At 36.3% G+C, this 25,293-nt stretch overlaps 3 protein-coding genes across 15 annotated transcripts in view; all 3 read left to right on the top strand.

The window, feature by feature from the left end:
* pik3c2a (phosphatidylinositol-4-phosphate 3-kinase, catalytic subunit type 2 alpha) overlaps positions 1-25,293 on the top strand; it is a 109,493-nt gene that overhangs the window by 83,718 nt on the left and 482 nt on the right. The window lies entirely within an intron of this gene.
* The window catches only part of cd81b (CD81 molecule b), a 123,544-nt gene that overhangs the window by 46,444 nt on the left and 51,807 nt on the right, over positions 1-25,293 (top strand). The window lies entirely within an intron of this gene.
* plekha7a (pleckstrin homology domain containing, family A member 7a) overlaps positions 1-25,293 on the top strand; it is a 101,129-nt gene that overhangs the window by 36,943 nt on the left and 38,893 nt on the right. For 10 of the 13 annotated variants that reach the window (XM_079620869.1, XM_079620876.1, XM_079620877.1 and 7 more), the window contains 4 exons: positions 13,405-13,488; positions 20,475-20,589; positions 23,408-23,512; positions 23,982-24,054. In XM_079620869.1, coding sequence (XP_079476995.1) covers positions 13,405-13,488; positions 20,475-20,589; positions 23,408-23,512; positions 23,982-24,054 — 377 coding nt within the window. Of the gene's footprint in view, positions 1-9,151; positions 9,275-13,404; positions 13,489-20,474; positions 20,590-20,793; positions 20,877-23,407; positions 23,513-23,981; positions 24,055-25,293 lie in introns of those variants that run through there. The other 3 variants (XM_079620870.1, XM_079620872.1, XM_079620873.1) reach the window with 2 other exon arrangements.

Raw genomic sequence — 25,293 nt, forward strand, 5'->3', positions numbered from 1 at the left:
ACATTTAGCTGAGATAATTGTAATTTCTTTTAACCCCAACCCATCCAAACTCCTATAAGAGTCACCTCTAAGGAAGAAGAATTCATCCCCTGTGTATTTAGCTCTATTGTACTAGTGGAGTTTGCAATGAAAAGGGCACTCGAGGTCTGATTCGATTTGTTGTGGCGAGATGAAAAATGTTGTAGTGGTGAGCGGGCGGTATAACTAAGTTGTTGGCTGGAGCCGGCTGTCTGAGAGTAGTTATTTTGTTATTTCTTTAAATAATTAATCTGTGGAGCACAGTTCTCAGTTCCCTGTAGCTTTGCGAAGTCTGACACATTTATGCAAATCAGTTTCTTTTAAACAGATCTCAAAAATCTGATTTTAAACAGGTTTAAACATTCTGGATTGCAGGAACGAGGCCTAACGTTATAAAAACCTTCAGGAATGTAAGTTGGGAGCAGGTGGAAAATTGAGTGCAAAAAATCTGTCCCGCACAGACCAAAGTGTTGCTCGTTTCTGTTTATGAGAATTATAAGATATTTCAAAGCCTGTATTTAAAAAAACAACATAAATTCATTATAGAAATTCTTGCTCTGTCCTGCACATTGTTTGTATAATTTATTATTATTTTCCTCATAATTGAACTAGCTACTGTACAGAATCAATGAGATAACTAACATACACTTTTTTATTATATTATAACATTTTTATATCTTGTGTCAGGTAATTTTACTTTGGATTACTACAGTTTAAGCTGTTTATTTTAATTTGTTCTGTTCAGTAAGTAAAAAAAATATATAAAATACTTTTTTCAGTAAGGATGCATTAAATTGATCAAATTGACATTAGAGACATTTATAATGTTGCAACATATTTATATTTCAAATAAATGCTGTTCTTTTGATCATTCTTTTCTTCAAAGAATCCTAAAAAATTTTTTATCATGTCTTCCACTAAAATATTAAGCAGCATATTATGTATTATGTCATAAAATATTATGATCAAATCAATTATTTGATGATAATTGATGACAACATTGATGATAATAGTAAATGATTTCTGAATGATCATGACACTGAAGATTAAAATATAATTTTTTTATTTAAAATGTTACAAAAGCCATTATTTTAAAACAAAATAATTAAATAAAACAAATATTTTAATCTTATTTCTCAATACAAAATTACACAATTTGACAGTATTTTTGATCAAATAATTGCAGCCATTGTGAACCAGGAGACTTCTTTTAAAAACATGAAAACATTTGCGTAAATGTCTTGGTGCATATAAATGTAAAAAGTATTAAATCGAATTTTTGTTGTGTTCTTACCTTAAAAATCAACATGAAAAACACGCCTTGATTATATTCAACTAGATTTCCACTGTATTTTACTCAGGATGGTTCCTCAGACCAAATGGTCTATGTATAATATAATGTAGCATCCAATTTAGTGAAAACATAAATATTTAAATCACCTATCCCAACTTTAAATTGACTGGGTTTATACTTCAGTTTTGACCTATGACCTTATTATGTCACCAACAAATGCTTAAAAATGACCTGTGACCTTCATTCTCAAACACGCCTGAATTTTTTAGCTATTTTTGGGAGCCACATTTAGACAGGTTACTCCTAGAGTCAGGTCTGCATTACTCATCATGTAAACACAAACATTCAGTGACCAGGGACATTATAGTATCGCACATCTTTAGTTGAACATAATCTGCCCTTCATCTGCGTGCGTCCGTGCGTGTGTGTGTGTGTGGGCTTGAGTGCAGTGACTCATACAGGCAGCAGATTGAATCAAGGGGGAACAATAGATTTGAGCAGAGCAAATAGTCAGGAAAAGGCATGGATCAAAGAGCCGTATTACCTGTTTCCTGCCTCATTTTGCCTTCTGTAGGCCACGACAGCAGCACTCTTTATTCTTCTTACATCCTTCTCAATGACAAAACAACATCTCTCACAGAGAGGAAGGGCCACACCGCTGGGCCCCAGGCTGCCGGAGCCTATTTTAAACTGAGATCCATGTTTCCTCTGGCCTCAGTGGACCTCCGCCTCTGCTTTTACTTCAGACATCAAGTAGCAGTTTTATGCAGCTCAACAGCACCAGTAAATCAATGAGGAATATGAACAGACTCAAAGCAGCTCAATTAGATGTGGTATGCTTCTTCTTCTTTCTTTTTTTTACTCCGTTCACTCCTTCTGGGCTCCTTTAAGGGTTTTTCAAATCTGCAGCCACAAGTGCCAACTGTTTTTCTAAGATAAATGCTAATAGGTTTCAAACTGTGTTTTGCATATGCTTGCTCTCAGGCTACACATTTGAAGATTCATCTTTTGTCCTTGACAAATCTGTTAGTCTGTCTGCTTGTTTGTTTTTCCGGTCACATTTACAGTTGTTTGGCGAATTTTCATGGCTGAAATCGAGCCATTTTAATAGGTATCTTGCACAATTGCGAATTTCACTCGAGGGCAAAAGATTTCCCAATGCGGATTTCGCATTGGATTTAAGTTGATCACACAAATTCGCCGTGTTGACCAACAGAAAGTTGCTTGGTTTGAAAGTGGCTGCGTGTCAATACACTATTGACTTGTTTCCATCCACCTATTTTTATAAAAATCTTAGGATATATCGCATAAAAACGCTAGATGGAAAGGACACATATGCACATCAATTCTAAAAATGCACATAAAAAGCGTATGCACATAAAACCTCTCAATACGCAACAAAAAAAGTGATGTTTTTTATTTTCTGTTGGAACTTGGGAGCGGTGGAACTGCATAACTGGACCAACCTGCAGATCAGTGTCATTGCACAGCATCTCAAATGTTGTTTTAGTTCTTCAAAAGTCTGTCATCAGAATGATTTGTTTTAATTCTCTCCCAGAAGCGTCTCACATGATTGCGTTCACAGCATCCGAACACAAGATAACATGACAGCTAGTATTGCGTTGCGTGTTCTTAGGCGCAAGTAATCTGTAGTATATAGGAAAAAGTGCCACAGTGGCTTCCACGATTGCAGCAACTTTGTTTTATTACAGATATTTTGCACCAAATTTCTGAGGAAGTGACATTTTGATCTCTTGAACACATTTTTATGTGATATTCCAATTGTGCACAAGTAAAATTTGGAAAAATGGAAATATAGCTAGTGGATAATGGAGGTTTTTTTTACCAACTGAACTTTTACCGAAATTTCTTCCTTTAGTCTTATATACAAAAAAAAAGTCCTGTAGAATTATATTTCATAACTCTGCCAGTGGCACATTTTCTCAGTGTCTTCAGAAAATATACACATTTATTTCCTCATTCTGAAGATGCCACAAAGTATTTTGATTGATAATGGCAATATGTTATCAAAACTGATATTTCAATATTAAATAATGATGGATCACTGAGAATGAGATTCTGGCGTTGACTTTGGCTTAGGAATTCAAATGTAAATTGGACTAGAAATGTATCCTGGAGAAAAAAAAAAAGACAGCACACACACATTGCAAATTAAGTGGAGTTAGTTAAAGGATCTTCATTTAGAGATTTTTCCTTCTGAGAAGTAACTGAACAAATTTGTTTCCTACTATACTAAATATAAGGATGTTTGTTCAGACGTATTCATAAATATTGATAAGAGGTGAAACGTTGCTCCAGGAGAGAACTAACACACTCTTTAATCTGTTAACCAGCGTAACAGGTCAATCCAGTTTTTTTGGTTAAGTTGCTTTACATGTCATTTGAATACCGTGTCATCAGAGTAATTCTGTTTACACTCAACCGCTCTTCTGTCGTAGTTTAATGTTCCCGTGTCTCGTCAGGTTCACTGAAATTTGATACGAGATTAGAGCGAAATACTCTAAAAGGGATATTCTCACACTTTGACTTGGACAAGAGTTTCCTGCACTGTAAAAAAAACATGTTGGTTTAACTTAAAAAAGCAAGTTACCTTGTTGCCTTAAAATTTTGAGTTGTAATTAAAAATTTAAGTTAATACAATGAAGAAGAATGGTTTAATAAACAGAAACTCAAAATAGTATGTTATCTTCACACATTAGTTATCGAAGTTGATTTGACAAAAGATAAAAAGGTTGTGATAACATCATGAAAATATTTTTTTTACAGTGTGTATTGTCTTTTTACACCCAAAGACAATGATCTTTGCACCTATAGCTGATGCACTCAAGTATAAATAATGTCGTTTACTTCTCACTTTTTGGTATGTTTTTGAGATAAATGAAGTAAAGAGTGTCTTTAATTTGATTACAGTATATATTACTGATAAAAAAAAATTTTTTTCAAGTGATTCATTAATTTATACGTTCTATATTTCACTCACCGCTCAGATAGCAAGATCGCTCTCAAGACGCAATATTCAGAAAGTATTGACAAAGGATTACCTTTATACTTTCTCTCTCAACACCTTCCGAGGCTCAGTTTGCCTATACTGTTGACGAGTGAGAGGACTTGTTGGATAATCTCATTTCCCCGGACGTCTGAGCTATTGAATTTTCCTGATTTTTGATTTCCTGAGGTTTGTGAATGACTTCTGACAACATAGACAGGCAGAGACAGTGGTTTGCATAATAACATCAGGGTGAGAAAGTTAATTGAAAAGACCTTTTGAACCTTGTTTCATCCAGAGCAGCTTTTAGTTTTTTTTACTCACTATTCAATATCATGTGCTGGAATCCTACAAAAGCAAAATAATTAAAATCCCATTTCTAACCTTGTGAATTTTAACTGGTGGACTTTTAAAGATCGGCTTGTTCCATTTATTTTTGATCAGGGGTCATTGGAAACCAGGATATCACAAACCTGATTCAAACTAAGCTGGCTTCTAGTTAAAAGTGATACATATTCATTAGTGTTTTCATACAGATTGATTTTTTGTTGCATATAGATTCTGAATATCTGAAACCGCATCGATACACTGGTACCAGCTTTTCACCACAGTGTGTTTCTTCTCTTTTGTGACGTATGAAATATCTTCTCGAACAAGATTTTTATTTATTTTGGATTATAAGTAGCTGATAGTACACCTTATTGTTAAATGAGACCACAGTACGAAAGTGACTTCTTATTCCAGCGTTGTTTATCCTCCGTGCTTCATCTTCTTTTTGATCCCTCTTGCATTTTCCTCTCTCCAGCGTCCCGCCTCTCTGACTGTCGCAATCGATTTTGGAGATAAGCAGCCTTCAAAGTCTCATCGCATGCTGCCAGAAATCTCCAAGCTGCATGATGGATTACGTCAAATTGCCATCTATATTTATCCGTGAATGAGCTGAGTTTGTGACAGCTTATTGATGCCTCTATCAAATGGCGGGATGTAAAACAGACATTAACTGAGATAAGTGGGCCGACCAATGAAGATCTAAATATGTGCCATATAGCCGCTCAAATTGTTGTCATATTCAGGATGCAAAAGACGTCTTTTTTATTGAGCTTTTCTTTGATACTGAACAGATTGCTCTTTATCTTTGGAGAGCTTTTCCATTGCTTGCCTCTCAGAGAGGTCATTGGCCTAACAGTTGAAGTGGCTTGTCCATGTCATCTCCAGGGTTACTGACTGTCTGATAAGCTTTTTGAGGTTTGAGAAAGTTTGACCCAACACACCCTGAAGCCTGCTATCAGGCTCTTCAATTTTGAATGTAGCCATATTTAAGCAGGACTGTATAATCCTCCAATTGACCGTTCGCAAAGACCCGCCCCCCTTAGTTACTGTCGCTATGTACGACAAGCTACGCCGCTCTCCCACCACACCATGTTCTCACGCAGTGGAAAATACATCGCGGAGCACAGAGGAGACTGACAACACACTGACAGACAGGACAGACCAGGTTACTTTTCGGTTACTTTTGATATTAAACGTATTAAACAAAGCCTCACCTTTCAAATTTGGTCATTTTTTAAAATAAATTTAACAATAAATACCGTTTTGTGGCTCTTTAATGTGTCTGACAGATCGCTGTAGAGCATCAGTTAAAGCTGCTCGTGAACCGATCATCTCTTCCTTCTGGTTAATTTATAGCATCAAATAAACATGAATGAACATCAGAAGGAATGTTGTTTTAACCGCGGAAAGACGTCAGTACACTCCGCTTCTCAAGTTCAAATCATCCCAGGTTAATCTACTAACTCTCCTGACTGCTTTGTCGGACAAAATGGCGGATGCGAAGTATGATTGGTCAGATCACCTGTCAATCAAACTCCCTGCGAAGGGTCAATTAGGGCTGGGCGATACATCGAATATTAGCAATATTATCACAAATATAGGGAAAATGTTAAAAGTTTAGTTTATAAAGACAGTAAGCCAATTTCACTCGTTTTTTTTTTATCTCTTGTAACAGCTATTATATCCAGATATCGGATAGAGATGAGATAAAAAAAAAAAACTGAGTGAAATTGGCTTACTGTCTTTATAAACTAAACTTGTAACATTTTCCCAATATTTGTGATAATATTGCTAATATTCGATGTATCGCCCAGCCCTAATTGACCCTTCGCAGGGAGTTTGATTGATTGATTGTCTTTTTCATGGGGCCAAAAATCAGCTTTTTTAATTATTCCAATGCAAAAATATCGAGAAATATATGAAACATTATTGATTTTTCCTATCACGAGATTGATAGCTGATAGGCTGCTGCTTTCGAGGTTTTTACTTTTGTTCCAGTTAGTGATCACTAGATTTTTATTTTAACAGTGTTTTTGCCTTAAAATATTGAATACTGTCACATTTTCAGAATAGATCTGTGCATTAAGACATTGACACATTGAGTGTAAGTGCAATGCAAATTTTTTCTAAAGGGTTTTTATGTATTTCTAAGAACTAACTTTTTGTATAAGATTTTTTTGTATACGATTTTAAATGCTACTTTTGTGTTAATTTAGTGAAAAAAAAAAAAAACAGTAAGTGAATTTTTGATAATTTTTTTCAACAGTGTTGACTTTGAAATGCAAAAAATATATAGATGTATTCAATATTGTCAAATATTTGGAAAAATCATTATTTTTAGCTATATCGCCCAGCCTTAGACTCAAGGTCATAGACCTTAAATAGCTTTTCTGTGTCCTTTCCCTGAGTAGAAACTCAATTTCAGTAAAACCGTGACCTGCTGTCTGTCTCTCTGTGTCTGAGAGAGTTGATGCGAAACGTGGCGCCCCATCCATTTCATACTCGGTCTCAGCCTCTTCCTACTCGGCCATTACTGCATACACAATGCTGACAGCAAAATGTTTATTACCTTTCCAATGACAGATTTAATAAGTTATCTGTTGCTGGGAATTTACTCTTGAGGGACAAAACAGTTGGTATAGCCTAACTATGCAACAGCTGGCATTGAATGGATTATGATTATGATGAACAGTTTTGACAAAAAGACAAGGTATAGTATAACTTGTCGTTGAATTCCTTAACAGACATTTTCCTATAAAAAAAAAACAAAGTGTACAAATCATGTTGCTTGTACTGTGAAAGCCAATACTAGGATTGATGGCACTCTCAGCTCCAATTACGAGAGAGATGGCATAACTTGGCATACTTTAATTGATCCACTCCAGCAGCAACTTATTTTTAGATACAATCGGGCCCTAGCTACATTTTCATTAGGGGCCGTGCTCTATTCTTATTACACTGCTGGCAGGTCTCAAGAGGACAAGTTTGGCTGCATCCCAGCTTTCTATTACATAGTGTCTTGTGTACAATATTAATATATTTTGTATACCAAACAAGAATGAAACTTCCCTAGTCAATTCACTAGTACTTTTATTGGTGTTCATCCATTAACAATTTTGTGACCAGTGACCTGGGGATGGGGATTTTTGTAATTTTTTCCTTTCGAATACTGGATAGCTCTGTAAAACGATTAATTGGGGGTAGGGCTGGGTGATTAAACTATTATGATAATTATCGCAATATAATTATAACAAATGTTCGATATAATGTTTATGCACCAAAAGTGGAACGAAACAGCACTACTCGTTTGAACCACGGCACATGGACCATTTATCTGCTCGGATCAAACGGCATTGCAGTGCAACGGTCTCGATCACGAGACCACTAAACAAATCTACGAATGTCTCAGTGATTTAAACTAGTTTAAACCAGATGAAACATTGCTGACATTCTCAACTGACAAACACAATAAATATTGTGGCATGAACGATCGTTAGAAGGCTTTTCAATCTACAAATCTCCATAATTTACCATGGATTTACTGTAGTAACACTAACTGGACAACCAACATTGTAACTTACACCGACCCACTGGGAAATGGCCTGTCCGTCCCTGAACTGCACCATGTTATTGTGGCAGAAATGTGGTATATTCATATCAAATTTAAATATACTGGTGAAACTCAGGTTAAAAACTTTAATATCGTGCAAAAGTTAATTTATTTCAGTAATTCAACTTAAAAGGTAAAACTAATATATTATATAGATTTATTACATGCAAAGTGAGATATTTCAAGCCTTTATTTGTTATAATTTTGATGATTATGGCTTACATCTTATGAAAACCTTTTCACAATATTCTAATTTTGAATTTGAGGTTTTCATAAAGCCATAATCATCAAAATTATAACAAATAAAGGCTTGAAATATCTCACTTTGCGTCTAATGAGTCTATATAATATATTAGTTTCACCTTTTAAGTTGAATTACTGAAATAAATGAACTTTTGCTCGATATTCAAATTTTTCGAGTTGCACCTGTATTATTAATGTAGTAGACATGTATTAAAAGAGTAGTGGAGTATAATTACGGTATTTTTTTTATTAAGCTATAGCATTTGTGAATTTGTATTTATACACAAATGTATTTAGGCTTTTTTTTCATGTTTGTTTCATAGAAACCATATAATTACATTTTATCATAGTAGTGAGGTGATATATGCGTGCATGGTTATCATGATCTAAATGTATGTTACTATGAATGGCCACTGGTTAATTTGAATAAAAGTAGAGCGCTAATCAGTCAGAATATTTAAATCCCGATGAGGTTGTATTTTTTTGTATTTTCTAGTGTTTGGTTAATAACACATACAGAAGGGTCATTACTTCAGTTTTTTGCGAGCTCTAGCAGCTCTCTTCACGGGTCGTCTCTCAGCACCATGACACTGACACAAGACACCACTACACCGCTGGCATTTTACCCTCCCAACCATACAAGACAGCTAGACACGCTAAAGCCTGCAACCGAGGCAGAGCGCTGAAGCCGAACCAGTGACGAGACCGGTAAACAAAAGCCTGCTGCTGTTCTGCAACACTGTATATGGCATCAGAGCGACGCTTAATGATTGTAAGTGGAGAACAGGTCATTCACCATTGTGAAAATGCTCTTACTAAAGTAATGGGGTCTCTTTAAGCACGGTTTTAGCTTACTGGTAAACAAGCTGTACTGGTGTGTCTTCTAAAGGAGATGTCTGGGTGTTAACACAGTGTGAAAGTAAAGTTGCTTTGGTTAAATTTTAACTAAGCTGGTTTACTGGTATGTGCTTCTGAGAAACGTGAGTTTAAGTTTAACAAAGAAGCTTTCAGTGTTCGAACAGCAAAAAGCTAAGCTACTCAATAAATCACTGTGCATGCTATAATATTATATATTGATATATTAAATGACTCATTACTGCCATATGAAATGCTTTTGGCTGCTCTATATGGCAGTAAATTACATGCTGACTCTGGGTCAGTGTGTGGGATTATAACTGATTATCTAGTGATTCATTGTAATCAGGGGACCTGCATTAAATGTCAAAAGCTGAATTTTGCATCTCAGCCTTCTGTAAATTTCATCATTCTGTGTGATGTGAATGGGAATGACCTTGTCCCACTGAGAGAACCCTTTAAAATGCGTTTCAACCTGTTGCTAGTGTTTAAACACGGCTCATCTGAACATGTTTAAATAGACACCACCTTTACTTGGCAATTGAACAAATAAACATTTCAAGGCGATTCATTTTGCAGTGTCAAAACATGCCAGCTGGTTTGTGCCAAGCAATATAAAGACGAGGCTTTCACACTGGGGTAAATAGTCTAGTCTGGTTTAGTTGAGGGATTGGTGCCTGACACATTTGACGTGCACCGCGTAGCTGGATATAGCCTTGCATCCTCAGATAAATTAATGCATTTGTATTTATAGTCGTTCTTGCCTTTCACTTGCAGTTTAGCTTGTGTTGTGCCAAGTTTGCTTGAGGGTCTAATGACCGGAAGACTATTATGACCACTTGATGACTTCCAGTCATCCTGACATTGATTCAGAGTCATCTTGTCGCAAATTGAAAAAAAAGAAACATCAAGTGTGTCTGACATCTTTAAAAAAGCAGGTGACCAGAGACTAGTTACTAAGGGAAATCAAACGATCATCTTGCAGCATAAAGTCTGGTACACCATGCAGTTTGTTATTTTGTCAATACTTTGTGGCCTATGCATACCAGCTTGCTTGATTTACGTTAGTTACATGCATTTTCGCGTTATGTTAAAGGAGTGGTAAAATGCCCTTTTCACAAGACGTAAAATAAATCTCTGATGTCCGTAGAGTGTGTGTGAAGTTTTAGCACAAAATACCCCACATATATTTTTATATAGCATGTTAAAGTTGTCACTTTTTGAGGGTTTGTAAAAACGCACCGTTTTGTGCCTGGCCCTTTAAATGCAAACGAGCTGCTGCAGAGGGCGTGGTTTCAAGAGCGTGTGTGTGTGTGTGTGTGTGTGTGTGTGTGTGTGTGTGTGTGTGTGTGTTAGCAACTGCGATTACCTCACGCAGACACACTAAAATAACTGCCTTTAATGTTAAAACGGAGTCAGACAAAGATGGAGAGACTCAAGAAGAAGTGACAACATGTAGAAGCAACAGGACGTCTCTGAATGGTTAGTTGATGAATTTATGTTGCTGATGTGGAGTTAACTATCTTCAATTATTTTGTTGTTCTGCTTCTACTCCATTCATACATCTGATCTGAAAACGATTTTACCACAATAATGCACCAGCCATATCACAATTTCAGTTTTGTTTTAATCATGATGCAGCCCTATCTAAATGTATAGGATACGGTGGACTGGAGCTTTGGATGTGGCATGTGGAGCGTTTCTACGATCACATGAGACTAAACAGGTGTGGTGGTGGTTATAGAGATCCGGGGGGCTCTTGTCAAGGATGCACGCCATGTTTGTGCACACAAATCCTTTACTTACCACAGGCTGTCAGCCAGAATTGTAAAGAGCTCCATTACCAACAACCGTAAAGCTTATATAGCCGCCGCAGCCTGTGTGGCATCTCCATGCAGTGACTTGTGGTCTTTAAATATATAGAAGCGACTGGAAAGGAAACAATGCGCCCTGACCTCACCTCTACCTCTCACTGGAAGTGTAAAAGCATGTTGAGTTTACATGTTTACACTGTTTACTCAGAAATGATACCTTGTGACTTCAAAGCATTCCTGTTCAGATAGGGAATGTTATACGTTCAAGGTTATTTTTTGAGGAAAAATAATAAATACTTAATGTTTTCATAATGCCAAGAAATGTCTTCTAGTTCTACACACTTTAAATCGGAGACAGAGCTTTTCTGTGGCTGTTCTTCATGGCTTGTCTGCCAAGCGTGGGAGATGATGGTGGTGGAGTCGCGTCTGAAACCAGTTGTTTTATTTCTCAGGGACCATTGAGCTTCCTGGGCTTGGCTTGATTAATACAATCTCCAAGGATGAATTTTCCCCCGGCTCTTCAATACAGTACATGGCTCATACAGTATATTGCTTTTAGTTCGATCTACGACTGTCTATATACCTTGGCGGTTCACTCGTATTACCTTGAATGGGTAACAAGCAACAGTTGGGTTCTGTAAGTAAAAATCCCATTAATTTTCTCCATAGGGAATTGATTTTGACTCCTTTAAAGACAGACATGCTGTGAGCTATGAGGCTGTTAATCAATGGATATTTTTATCGATGGAACATTACCCATGATGCTGCAGAGAAATCTCCAACAATCAGGAACTTGAAAACAAGCTAATTGCGCCAAAAGTTGTAGTTCTTTTGTAGTTCCCCATTAAAGCCATTAAGTACCTAATGTTGTACCTTTGTCTGTTTTTCAAATAAGTTTGTAATGTTGAGATTCACCTCGTAGCTGGTTGGTGTGGTTCATGGCATATTCTGTAACTCTTGAAGGGATTGCAGCTGTTGTTAGAAGAAGTTGGATGTGAGCATTGGCTGGACCAACAAGCTTTCTTTAAAGCAATTTGAGCAAAATATCAAATACATATACCGTTTGTTTCCCTCCACTGGACCATTTTTTCTCATCTTGATTTTGTGCATTAGTCTAATCACAAGTAAGTTCAGAGTAGTTGGATTAAGTCTAAGGAATTAACACTTTTTTTTCACATTTATTGCATGTGCAAAATCCAGTCATTTCAACAGGAATCCCTGTGATTGTGAACTTCGTGTGAGGGCACAAGATGTCTCCACTCATATTTTGCATCGATTTGCTGTGTTGACCGACAGAAAGGTTCGGATGTGCGTCTGTTTGAGCTGTGCTTCATACTACATGATTGACAATAGACATTGGACCTTTTTTTTTTGCACACCAAATTTCGCTAATGTGATCACACTACACATTAAGTGTAGTAACGTTGTGTCACTACACTACTGACAAAACCATTTTGTTGAAATTTCAGAGACTACGTGTGTGTGCGTGTGTGCGTGCGTGTGCGTGTGTGCGCGTGTGTGTCTAAAAACTAAAACACTTTGTATAAGGTGCTGTTAAATACAATACAAATACATGTAAATGTAAGTATACTGTAATTATATTACCTTCAGATTTCTTATCAGACTCATTTGTGTTTCTTTTTTCAACAACACTCAGCAGCCATTAAGCAGACATAAAAGGTGCTTTTCATCAGCAGACATAAACGCCAGCATACCTCCGGTTACATATGCAAGCACATTATTTAGTCTCTTTATGTTGTTTTAGAAATGAAGCATTTGAATACACCGTAGAGACAATGGCTCTGTTCATATGGCCAGTGTGTTTCTGCTGTGCAAACTTGCCCCCCTCACATGTAACTTGATGTTGATGCAGTTTCTTAAAATAGGCAAATTGGACAGCTGACTTTTTGCCAAACCTCATACTACATTACACTGAGAGGATAAATGATTTATCACAACGATGCCTTACTTACTGAATGTAATATTTATGGTGATATTAGCTTATATACAGTCATTAGTCACTGGCTACTGTCTCAAATCGTAAACAACCTGATTAAAGAGGCGAACACCTCTGATTATCATCACTGGTGTGTGTGGTTCATTTTGATGGACATGTCTGGGACAAACTAAGGCTCTGATTGTGCTGACGTTCACTTGGTGATGTGTGTTTTGCTTCAGGGAAGCATAATAATCATGCTAATGCGATGCTGCTTTGTTTTTGTCTTATCTGCAGCCATAACCAGAGGACGACTACATTCATACATCCAGTGACAGGCCTGATCTCTGCTGAGAACACTGATTTCAGACTTGAGGACCAGTAAGTATTGCCTTTTGACATTGCTTATAGTAAAGGTTGACTAGGTCGTTTAAGATTAGATTATATTAATGTTCTGTCTCAACCTAGCCAAATCTGGAGTTTAGTCTCTGATAACAGAGATTGTATAATACTTTTTTAATGTATGATAAATTAAAGGATACATTTGTCTAATTTGACCTGACGGGGGTTTAAATAGTAGCATTAATAACTATTAATCAATGCAAAAGCTGATATTATATGCTACATGATTAGTTTATTTAGCTTATAGACTATCGGCATCAGTTGTTAACTACTTTGATATTATAAACTAACCTTCAAGATTTTGCAGTCAGTAATATTTCCTTTTTTGAAAGAAATTAATACTTGTATTTAGCAATGATGCATCAAATTAATCAAAAGTGAAACTTGTAAAACATTTGTTACAATTGTTTTATTTATTTAAAATAAATACTGTTCATTTTTTATTAATTCTTGGGAAAAAACATCACTGTTTCCACAAAACATAGTAAGCAGCTCAACTGCTATCGACATTGATAATAATAAGAATTATTACATGAGCATCAAATCAGCATGTTAGAATGATAGAAGGGTCATGTGACACTAAAGACTGGAGTAATGATGCTGAAAATTCAGCTTTGCATCTCATGAATAAATTGCATTTTAAAATATATTCATATTTCACAATATTACTGTTCCTTCTGCCTTGGTGAACACGATTTTTTTGTACCGAACCTTTGAATGGTAGTGTATGTTGTTAGTAGCTCTTTGAATTGCAAGAAAAAACCGAACTCTCTACTGATATTATAAGGCATTACCATCCTACCGTTATGCTCTCATGATCTCTATGATGGTAGAAGCAGAGCTGGAAGGATACAGCTGACTGAAGTATCACATGTCTCCACTGGCATTTGTCAATAGTCTTGCTCTTTACAGTTCCCCTCTTGGTGCCGTCAAGTTGTAACTTATATTACAGCGGTCTATTTTATCCAACATGCGTGCAGATCACTTGGGTTGTCATGCTTTTCATCAAGAGGGGTTTGTACAGGAAAATATATATCGAAATACTTTTCCCTCACAACACAATTCTGGGCTGTTTCATTTTATGCTTTATGAGATACAGCACAATCTTTCAGGTTATGTTAGAGAACTCAATAATAACATTACACAATCCAGCAGCTCCATGTTGGAGAATGATCTGGCATTAGATGTCAGTTTCAACAGCTGCCCACCGGTCTTATCTAACTCGAATCTCTCTAAAAGCAGCGTATATTAGCGCGTATATCACAAAAGACTGGGGCTCTCTTAGCATCTGACTACGAGCGGGAGGGCGTATTCTCCTGCCACATCCTAATGGATGCATCTCATTACCAGCTGTGTGGGTGCACGAGGCTTTCTGAGAACCGCAGGTTATGTGTCATTGGCTGTTAATGTATCAGCCATATCACATGTTGGAAAGAACTACTATGTACCGTGAAGCTTGTGTAATAACCGAACTTCTATACATTATGCAGATTATGATGACAGATTGTGCTGGACACTTGACACTTTTATTTATTTGTAGGTATCATTTTGACGCATCAAAGGTTTATTTTTTTTAGACTTTGGTGCAGAACTCATTTTGCACTGTTTTTACTGTAATATGTAGTATGCTAGTATGCTGTAGCATGCTATAACAATTTCCATATGGTGAAAAAACAAGAAATAACATCCCATGGACTTAAACATATGAGCCAAAATGTTATGACCACCTGCCTAATATGCTGTTAATCCTGCTTAATCATTGCTGACCCACCGGTGCATGGACTCTACATACCCTGAAGGTGTCCTCTGGCGTTAGCAGCAGATCCTGTAGGTTGTGAGGTGGAGCCACCGTTGATCAAACTGGTTGGTCCAGCACATCCCACAGATGCTCAGCTCAATTGACCATTCGCAAAGACCCGCCCCCCTTAGTTACTGTCGCTATGCCCGACAAGCTACGCCGCTCTCACGCCACACCATGTTCTCACGCAGTGAAAAACACATTGCGGAGCAGAGAGGACACTGACAACACACTGACAGACAGGACAGACCAGGATACTTTTCGGTTACTTTTGATATTAAACATATTAAACAAAGTCTCACCTTTCAAATTTGGTCATTTTTTTCAAAGAAATTTAAACAATAAATACCGTTTTGTGGCTCTTTAATGTGTCGTGACAGATCGCTGTAGTCATCAGTTAAAGCTGCTCGTGAACCGATCATCTCTTCCTTCTAGTTCATTTATAGCATCAAATAAACATGAATGAATGAATGAAACAGAAGGAATGTTGTTTTAACCGCGGAAAGACGTCAGTACACTCCGTTTCTCAAGTTCAAATCCTCCCATGTTAATCTACTAACTCTCCTGACTGCTTTGTTGGACAAAATGGCGGATAGCGAAGTATGATTGGTCAGATCACCTGTCAATCAAACTCCCTGCGAAGGGTCAATTGGATTGAGATCTGGGGTATTTGGAGGGCACTTCTTCCACTGCTCCAAGGTCCAGGTCCGATGCTCGTGTGCCCATCGCATTCAGCGGTGGACATTGATCATCATAGACACTCGGATTGGTCTGCAGCTACACAGCCAAACGCAGCAGAGTGTGATAAACTGAACTGTGTGTTGTGACACATTCCTCCCATAACCACCATTAAAGTTTTGTGTGACTTGTGCCACAGACCTTCTGTTGGCTCGGACCTGACAGGACTTTTGTTGCCCTTGTGAATCGATGAGCCTTGGCCGCCTAACACCATGTCGTCGGTTTGTAGTCTTTCTTTCAATTTCCCCAATATTCGCTTCATCTGTGACTGGTCATAATGTTTTGGCTCATCAGTGTATAATGACTGACTGTTCAGTCTCTGCTGACCTCAGTCTTAGAGATATGGAGTGGGCTTGTTTGACGTGGCCCTGTACGGGGCCCCAGAAGCCACTTGACATATCTTAAGCACCAGAATATCCCAGAGACCAGTGCTATTTTTAGATTATTGATATATAGTATTATAGTATTTAGTTGCCATGGCAACATTTCTAATTTCCATACTATTAAAGTTTTTATAATTTATACATTTTTCCTCTATTTATATTTTATTTTATATCAGTTTTTTCAGTTACCAAAAAAGGTTTTAATAGATTTTGTTTAAGGGGTTAGTTCCCCCCAAAATTCAGTCATTAATTACTCATCCTCACGTCGTTCCAAACCTGTAAGACTTTCATCTTCAGAACACAAATGTAGATCTTCTTGATGATTTATATTTTAGGCTAGCTTGGCAATGCTTTTAGAAATCTTCTATTCTGCTAAAGTTTAGCAGCTAAACCATGCTGATTCTTTCCATGCCTTTACTAAGAGTCACTGAATAAAAGGTGCCGGAGAGGTTTGAGTTCCCAAAGCACATGGATTCCTCAGATGTTATGAGTGTGCTATAAGCACAATCTGTTTCTGTTTCTTTTGTAAGTCTGGCCATCTGTTCTTAGCTTCTAAGTGTGAGAATCGTGCTGTGAGGTTTCCTCGACTATCTCCCTGTCGACTCTACCTCATATACAAAGACTTCTGATTAAAACTGATGAAAAAGTACAAACATATATCATACAGGTTTATGTTAATGTTTGGGTGTTATGTAGTCAGGCTTATTGGCATTTTGTATCGGTTAGGAATGACAGAATTACGTTATATTTTTGTATTTTGCTATACTTCAGATGGCTCAAGGTCAGACTGTAATGACAGTTATGCAAAGCACAACTTTCGTTGTTGTGTAGGCAATAGATCTTGTTTACTAAAAGTTGTGGTTTCCTTTGTAATTATGCCAGCTGGAATCAGGAGATGAGACATTTTATCTGTAAATGCTCAGACAAAGTTTTCAGTCAAGCAGTGTTTTTGCCATAAAAAAACAGATTTAACACTAACTAAGATAAAGCAACTTGAGTCAGCTCTGATTATTTTAATATTGACGCTCATTTAGGACACGTTTGGTTCCTCTTTGACTGAAGAGGAGCCGAAAGCAGTTGTTCTGTCCTAGTTTTCCAGGAGCCTGTGCTTCTGCGCTTTGATTGCTGGAATATGTTTAACTCTTTCCGGAGTTAAACATATTCTTTCCGGAGATTGCTGGAATATGTTTAACTCCATTGACGGAATTTTCCGGCTTTCCGTGTTTTCACTGTTATAAGGTAGAGGGCGCTATTACGCATCTTCTGAAAGAATACAGAATCTCCTGGTCAAAAAACATGTGAAGAAGAAGCAGAAATAAGCAACATGTGAGCAGATGCATGTAAAATAATGTGATCATCAACATTAAACAGCATATAAATCAAAACCGCCTAATGTTACCGAATGAATCGACCCAGGACGAGCTACAGGGGGGTGTTGATGGACTCGATCTACTCTATCTATGTTTTGATCATCATTCTGAATCCAATCCGAACATAGTCTCTGACAAAAACGTGATTTTCTCAGCTCTGCCTTTTTTAATGAAACTTACCCACATTCAAGAGTTGATAAGAATGCATTAAGCTAGAATAAAACAGTTATTTTTTGTTCTTTCTCTTGATATATTGCATGTTCAGATATACATACAATAAAAATATTTTGAGGGCCATGACAATTTTGTGAAAATTATCAAAAATGCAGGAGCTGATAATTTTCACAAAATTGTCATGGCCCTCAAAATATATATTTTTGAATTATAAGATTAAATTATAAGATTATTGAATTATAAGATTATTGAATAAAAAATTATAAGAATTAATACGGTTCAAAAGTTTTGGTCTGCCATTTAAAAAATATATATATATTTTTTAAAGAAAATAATACTTTTAGTCCGGCAAGGAGGCAATACATTGATCAAAGTTGACAGTCAAGACATTTATAATTTTGATATGTAGAATATTAAAGCAGTATTTATCAGAAATATGTTTGAAAAGGTATTTGTCAGTTTGCATAAGTTCATAACCCAGCAATATAATCTGCCTGTTGAATGCCTCAGGAATTTGATTTGACATTCAGGCCAGCAAACACTGAAGGGGAAATTCATTCTCCGTCTAATCATGGGGAATTATACTTGACACATCACAGCAACTGTAATTTACTAAAAGCTTTCTGAAGTGAGCCTGTGATATTAAAAACTGGTACTATGCATCTCTTGTGTGAATTAGTCATGAACAGCGCAGTGTTGCATTCGACTGGTTGTCAATCCAGTTCCACATCCTAGTGAGTCACTTCACTTCCTGCTACCTACATACTGTAGTCAGCTGACTTCTAACAGCCATGGAACCTCATAAGTGACCGATTTGGAGTGTTGGTCTGTATGTAATATTGCTCTGTATGGGGGACTTAAAGGGATAGTTCGCACAAAAATGAAAATTCTGTTATCATTTTCTGTGGAACACAAAAGAAGAGCTGTTGGTTGTTTCTAACCGTTTTGGTTACCATTGACTTCCATTGTATTGACAAAAAGAGAACAATTAAATGACATATAATGACAGAAAACAATTAAAGAATTTCGATTTTTTTATATCCCTTTAAGCCACAATTAATTTCACAATTAAATATGACTTATTTTCTGTGTTGAATTAAATATTTGTTTATTATTAACTTTTATTATTAAGGCCAATTACGGTAGTGTTCCTTTAGAAGTGTAAGAGGGCTTAAACGATTAGTCATTCATATTTAATACTAGCCACATATACCCTTACTAATATCCCTTTATCATGGTAATCATAAGATACCATAGTTCTCCTTCAAACTGTAAATTTAGCTATTTTTTAGTGACAATGGTGGCTAATTTACTCTTGTAACAATATAATACGTTGTAACAATAACTGTAATATCTATGATAGTTTGGTGTAAACTTACCATTGCCAGTTTAGGAAGGGTAACTTTAACGTCAGACTCCTGAGCGCAGTGAAACACACTGTTTGTCATGGATGTCACCATGCAGAGTTCCAGTCAAATGTCATGTTTCGCCACCGGCTAAACGCATCAGATGTTAGCATTCAACTACGCTAGCACTATGACTGAGACTTCTGATCCCAGAGGATTTCGCCTTTACACTGATGGGAAATTCTGAAAAACAACCGGAAGTTCTTCCCACTGACATGCCATAATCAAGCAGTAATAATATAATATGGGTAATTATGGAGAGTATGGATAATTAAACTGGGGTAAGAGAGACGAGGCAAAGCTTTGTTGTGTGGTCCAAAATGTGTATTGTGGTGTCGTCTAAACCTGAATAAACTGTATGACGTGAAGGTCCGGTTCCGTTCACACAGTGTGAGTCCTGAATATTTACGGGATGCAAGTTCAGTTATAGAATGCGGTTGTCACTCCCGTAAACAACTAAACTGTGTGTGAACGTTACCGTATTAAGGACTCCAGTACAGGACTGACAACTGTAATCTGCTGCTGTGTGAACGTGGCCATTTTTTGGAAATAGGCTCATTTTCCAACTCCCCTAGAGTTATACAGTTGAGTTTTACTGTTTTCGAATCCATTCAGCCGATCTCCGGGTCTGGCGGTAGCACTTTTAGCATAGCTTAGCATAGATCATTGAATCTGATTAGACTGTTAGCATCTCTCTCAAAAAAATAGACCAAAGAGTTTAAATATTTTATTAAATTTTATTATATTCGATATTGGCCTAGAAAATCACAACTTTTAATTTTCTGTCGGTCTTAGTAGACGATGTAACTACAGAAGAGACAAGTTTTAAATAGGAAAAAATCGAAACTCTTTGGTAATTTTTTTGAGAGATATGCTAACGGTCTAATCAAACTCAATGATCTATGCTAAGCTATGCTAAAAGTGCGGAGATCGGCTGAATGGATTCGAAAACTGTAAAACTCAACTGTACACCAAGCCATGTCTTGATTTGCGATTTAAAGTGTGCATCACTAATTTAACGTATGTAATGTAACAGTTAATTCCTCAGAGAATCTGCTGTGCCTGTTGAAAAGCATCATTGTGCTCTCCTCCACAGGACTGGCGGACACATGCTGAAGCAGCCACAGGCGAACACACGACCCTCCAGCACAGTTAGTGAAGCCTCCACCACCGTCACCTCCTCCACTGTGGACACCACTTCAGGATCAAAGGTCAGAAACTAGTCCGAGGGTAGGAGAATACACCTGGGATTTTGTAGAGATAAAAGTAGAAGACAGTACCTCTCTGTATATTGAATGAGACGAGAGCAAGTTAACTTGACAAGACTCCTGGTGCAGAACATTCTCCATGCTTGGTTAGCATCTGTTCTGGTAATTAGAGTGTTTATTCTTCTGGGCTGCGTGACTATTCCCCAGTGCTGGCGACACAAACACAGAGCCCTTGACTGCCATCTCTGAGCAGACACAGCACATCCATGAAACGGATTGGGATTCGTATTGTGAGTGATTTGGTGCATATCTGTGCAAGGATGCATTGTTTGGAATGTGATGCACATGAGCTGAATAATGCTTTTTAATTTTTTTATAAAAGTACAATTTGATCATTATTTATTACTGATCCAAACTTTTCCTTGTGAAAAAGTAGTATGCTTTAGCACACTTTTAAAAAGAGTACTGAAAACTTACGGAAATAATACACTTTAAAGAATATACTTAAGTGCAAACTGAACTGGAAAACTTTAAATGTAATATCATAAGTACTTCTATTGTCTTTGAAATATGGTTAAATATACTGCCGAATGTACTGACAAGTATTTATAAGCAAAAATTGTATTTCTGTTCAGACTTGTATGTAGGGCTGCACAATTAAATTCAATTTCTAATCGATTTATGTGTATGTTAAGTAAAGGCGGACTACTTGTGTGTGTGTTTCCAATTTTTGTGTAAACATGTATTATAATATATATATATATATATATATATATATATATATATATATATATATATATATATATATATATATATATATATATATATATTCAATGTAAATTGTGATAATCGTGATTAATAATCGCAATGACAATTTCAAGGGAATAATCGGCAATTATGATTTTTGTCATAATCGTGCAGCCCTACTTGAATGGCTTGTATTTAAATTTGTAATTACACATTTGTTATGATGTTGCAATTTAGTATATTTAAAATAGTTTAAATACATATAATATCAACTACTATTAAAATTATAATCCAGTACTTTACATATGCATCACAAACCACAAGCCTTAAAGGAGCCGCCACTTAAAAATGTATTATTTGTCAGAATGTGGGTTGAAAATATAATTATTCCACACACACATATACCGGTATATATTTGTGCAAAAAACGTTATTAACATCATTATAATTGAACATATTACAATAATAATAAAAAAATCCATGCCATGGCCCCTTTAATATGATCTAATATAATTTATACAGTGCTATGCATAAGTTTAGACACCCATGCTAAAGTTGACTAAAAAGAGGAATAAAAAATCATCTTTTGGAAATTGAACTTAATGCCTTAATTTAAAAAAATAGGAAAAATCCAACCTTTAAGGACACCAATTTTCTTTGTGAATGAATAATGTATCGTAAATAAATAAAATTTCTTCCTTAAAATACAGGGTGCATAAGTTTGGACAACCCTATGTTAAATTCCCATAGAGGCAGGCAGATTTTTATTTTTAAAGGCCAGTTACTTTATGAATCCAGGATACTATGCATCCTGATAAAGTTCCCTTGGCCTTTGGGATTAAAATAGCCCCACATCATCACACACCCTTCACCATACCTGGAGATTGGCATGGAGTACTTTCCATAAGATCATCTCTCAATGCAAATCAAACCAGCTGTTAGGCTAACTGAAATAAAACCATGCCAATCTCCAGGTATGGTGAAGGGTGTGTGATGATGTGGGGCTATTTTAATTCCAAAGGCCAAGGGAACTTTATCAGGATGCAGAGTATCCTGGATCCATGAAGTAACTGGCCTTTAAAAATAAAAATCTGCCTGCCTCTATGGGAATTTAACATAGGGGTGTCCAAACTTATGCACCCTGTATTTTAAGGAAGAAAATTTATTTATTTACGATACATTATTCATTCACAAAGAAAATTGGTGTCCTTAAAGGTTGGATTTTTCCTATTTTTTTAAATTAAGGCATTAAGTTAAATTTCCAAAAGATGATTTTTTATTCCTCTTTTTAGTCAACTTTAGCATGGGTGTCTAAACTTATGCATAGCACTGTATATATATTTGTTCTGTTTTTGTAGTTTTGTCTTGTACTGTTGTTTTGTTTGATGTTGTCTTATCTGTGTTGTATACTGCTTGTGTTTCTAGGACCCCCTTGAAAATGAGATGTTACATCTCAAGGGGCTATCCTTTCAATAAAATTCAAATATATATATATATATATATATATATATATAGGGGACCTTCAAATATTGTGTTGGACAATGGGGGCCCTTCGAGTCAAAAGTTTAGGAACAACTGATCTAAGAAATTAGACCTTTGCTATATAGAAACAGCTGCTGTTTGATGCTAACTTATAGCGTCATAATGGAGGCTTTGGTAACATTGTAATCATCATTATGTTATTTTACCTCAGAATGCATGTGCAAAAATATATGAAGTGTACTTGTGACGGCTGACTGCCATAGTTTGATTAATGCGGAGAGATGCGGAGAAACGCACCAGCAGGATCTGGTGTCATCTCCTGTCTGCGTTTGGACTGTTCTAGATGAATGATTGCTCGTAGCTCTTGTTGTTGGCAGTGACGGCGTGCAATAGTGATGTATTAGGCGTATTAATGCATTGGCATGTGTGATTGGCTTACGTCCGTTGCTGTGCCCACAGAATGCCAGCGATGGTGTGTGAGATCAGCTGTGCACCCCTGGCAGATGTCTGGACTAATGTGTGATGAATGAGCTTTCAATCCCCCTGCTCATCTTCTCTCTGTGTGTGTGTGTGTGTGTTGGTGTGTGATATAGGGATCCAAGTCCAGTGGAAGGGTCCATAGCTTTGGCAAACGAGATCATGCCATAAAGAGGAATCCCAGCGTTCCTGTAGTTGTACGTGGATGGCTCCACAAACAGGTAAGAGAATTGATCAGTGCGGTTGTTTATTGATTAACCAATCATTGGCTTTCAAATCTCTTTTCAAATTTCAAAGCCCCGCTGGATGGCTTTTTTTTGGGGGCATCATAGGCACATTTGGAAAACATATTTTGAACGTTCAAACGCATCAAAAAGCTGTCTAGATTGGCAGCTCATTTGGTTTTTCTTTTTGAGAGCCAGCCAGTGAGTTTTACAGACACAAACACACATGAACACACAAGTCTTTCATGGCATGAAAACATCAGGAGTGTATTTACATGAATAGTTTTTTGATAATAGACTTTTGAATAAACTCTTTAACTGGAAGTGAAACGGTACTGTCATAGGGAATTGCTGTGAATTGCCTTTTCGAAGTCTGTTTGAAGTGCTGTCTTTCCCCATCAGATGTCTTCAGCGGCCTGAGGGTGTGTGTTTTCCCATCAGTGTTTGTGTTGCTTTGTACTTTCAGGACAGCTCAGGGATGCGGCTGTGGAAAAGAAAATGGTTCGTTCTGGCTGATTTTTGCCTCTTCTACTACAAAGGTGAGTGTCTTCACCAAACATCAAACAGAATCACATTTACACATGGACATTTAATTGCTAACTTTTCTCCCAGATATTATCATTACTTAGTAATAGCGTTATGGTTGCCAAGTCCTACTTCAACAAATTGCAAACTCAATCTTTTTGCTTTGTACTGTCCCCAGAGTTTAAAATGACACATTTAGCAAACTCTAAAAGTAGATAACTCAGGGAAAGCAATATGATGTTTTTGGGTTAATCTCTCTCATATTTATGCATTTCTTGGATCACACCAAACCCTCTCTGGGAATTCGACACGCTATTTCAGCTGACTCAAACCTTGGTTGTGTTGTTATAAACAGAAACAGCCATTACAAAAAATAAGTATACTTTACATTATTTTTATTAAATAAATTGAAGTTGAATTAAAAGTAGGGCTGTGAAACGATTAATCGCGATTAATCGTATGCAAAATAAAAGTTTGTGTTCACATAATAAATGTGTATATACTGTGTATAATTATTTTGTATTTGTAAATACACACGTGCATGTATATATTTAAGAAAAATGTGTTATTTATATATAAAATATTTATATTTATATATAATATATATTTTATTTAAATCTATATACAGTATATACATGCAAATATTTCTTAAATATATACAAGCATGTGTGTGTATTTATATTTATAAAATAATTATACACAGTACACACACATTTATTATGTAAACACAAACTTTTATTTTGGATGCGATTAATCGTTTTACAGCCCTAATTAAAAGTATATTTTATGTTGTAAGTATACTAAAATCAGTGTACCGGTAGTATACTCGTAAATATGTTAGTACATGGGACCAAATTGGCTTAAGTATACTTTTAAGTGCACTTTATAGACTTTGAGTACACAACTACTTTACACCGACGTTTTTCTATGGTAACCATACTTACATACTACAGTATGTACTTATTATAGCAATTACAATAACTGGGTAATAACTAGGTACTAACCCTGAACCTACCCTTAATCCATGTAGTTACCTCATATTACCAAGTATTTTCTTAGGTATGTACACTGTAAGTACATGCAAGTGCACTTACTGTAAAAGAAAGTGCAAGTGTACATTTTTCTTTATACTTGTCAGAATAAGCCAAGCATACTTGCATATCAATTTGTTAAGTTTATCTCTGATAATTACATAAGTATACTTTTTATGTAATTATCAGAGATAAACTTAACAAATTTATATGCAAGTATGC

This window comes from Phoxinus phoxinus (assembly GCF_949152265.1).
Source record: "Phoxinus phoxinus genome assembly, chromosome: 8".
Lineage (NCBI taxonomy): Eukaryota > Metazoa > Chordata > Actinopteri > Cypriniformes > Leuciscidae > Phoxinus > Phoxinus phoxinus.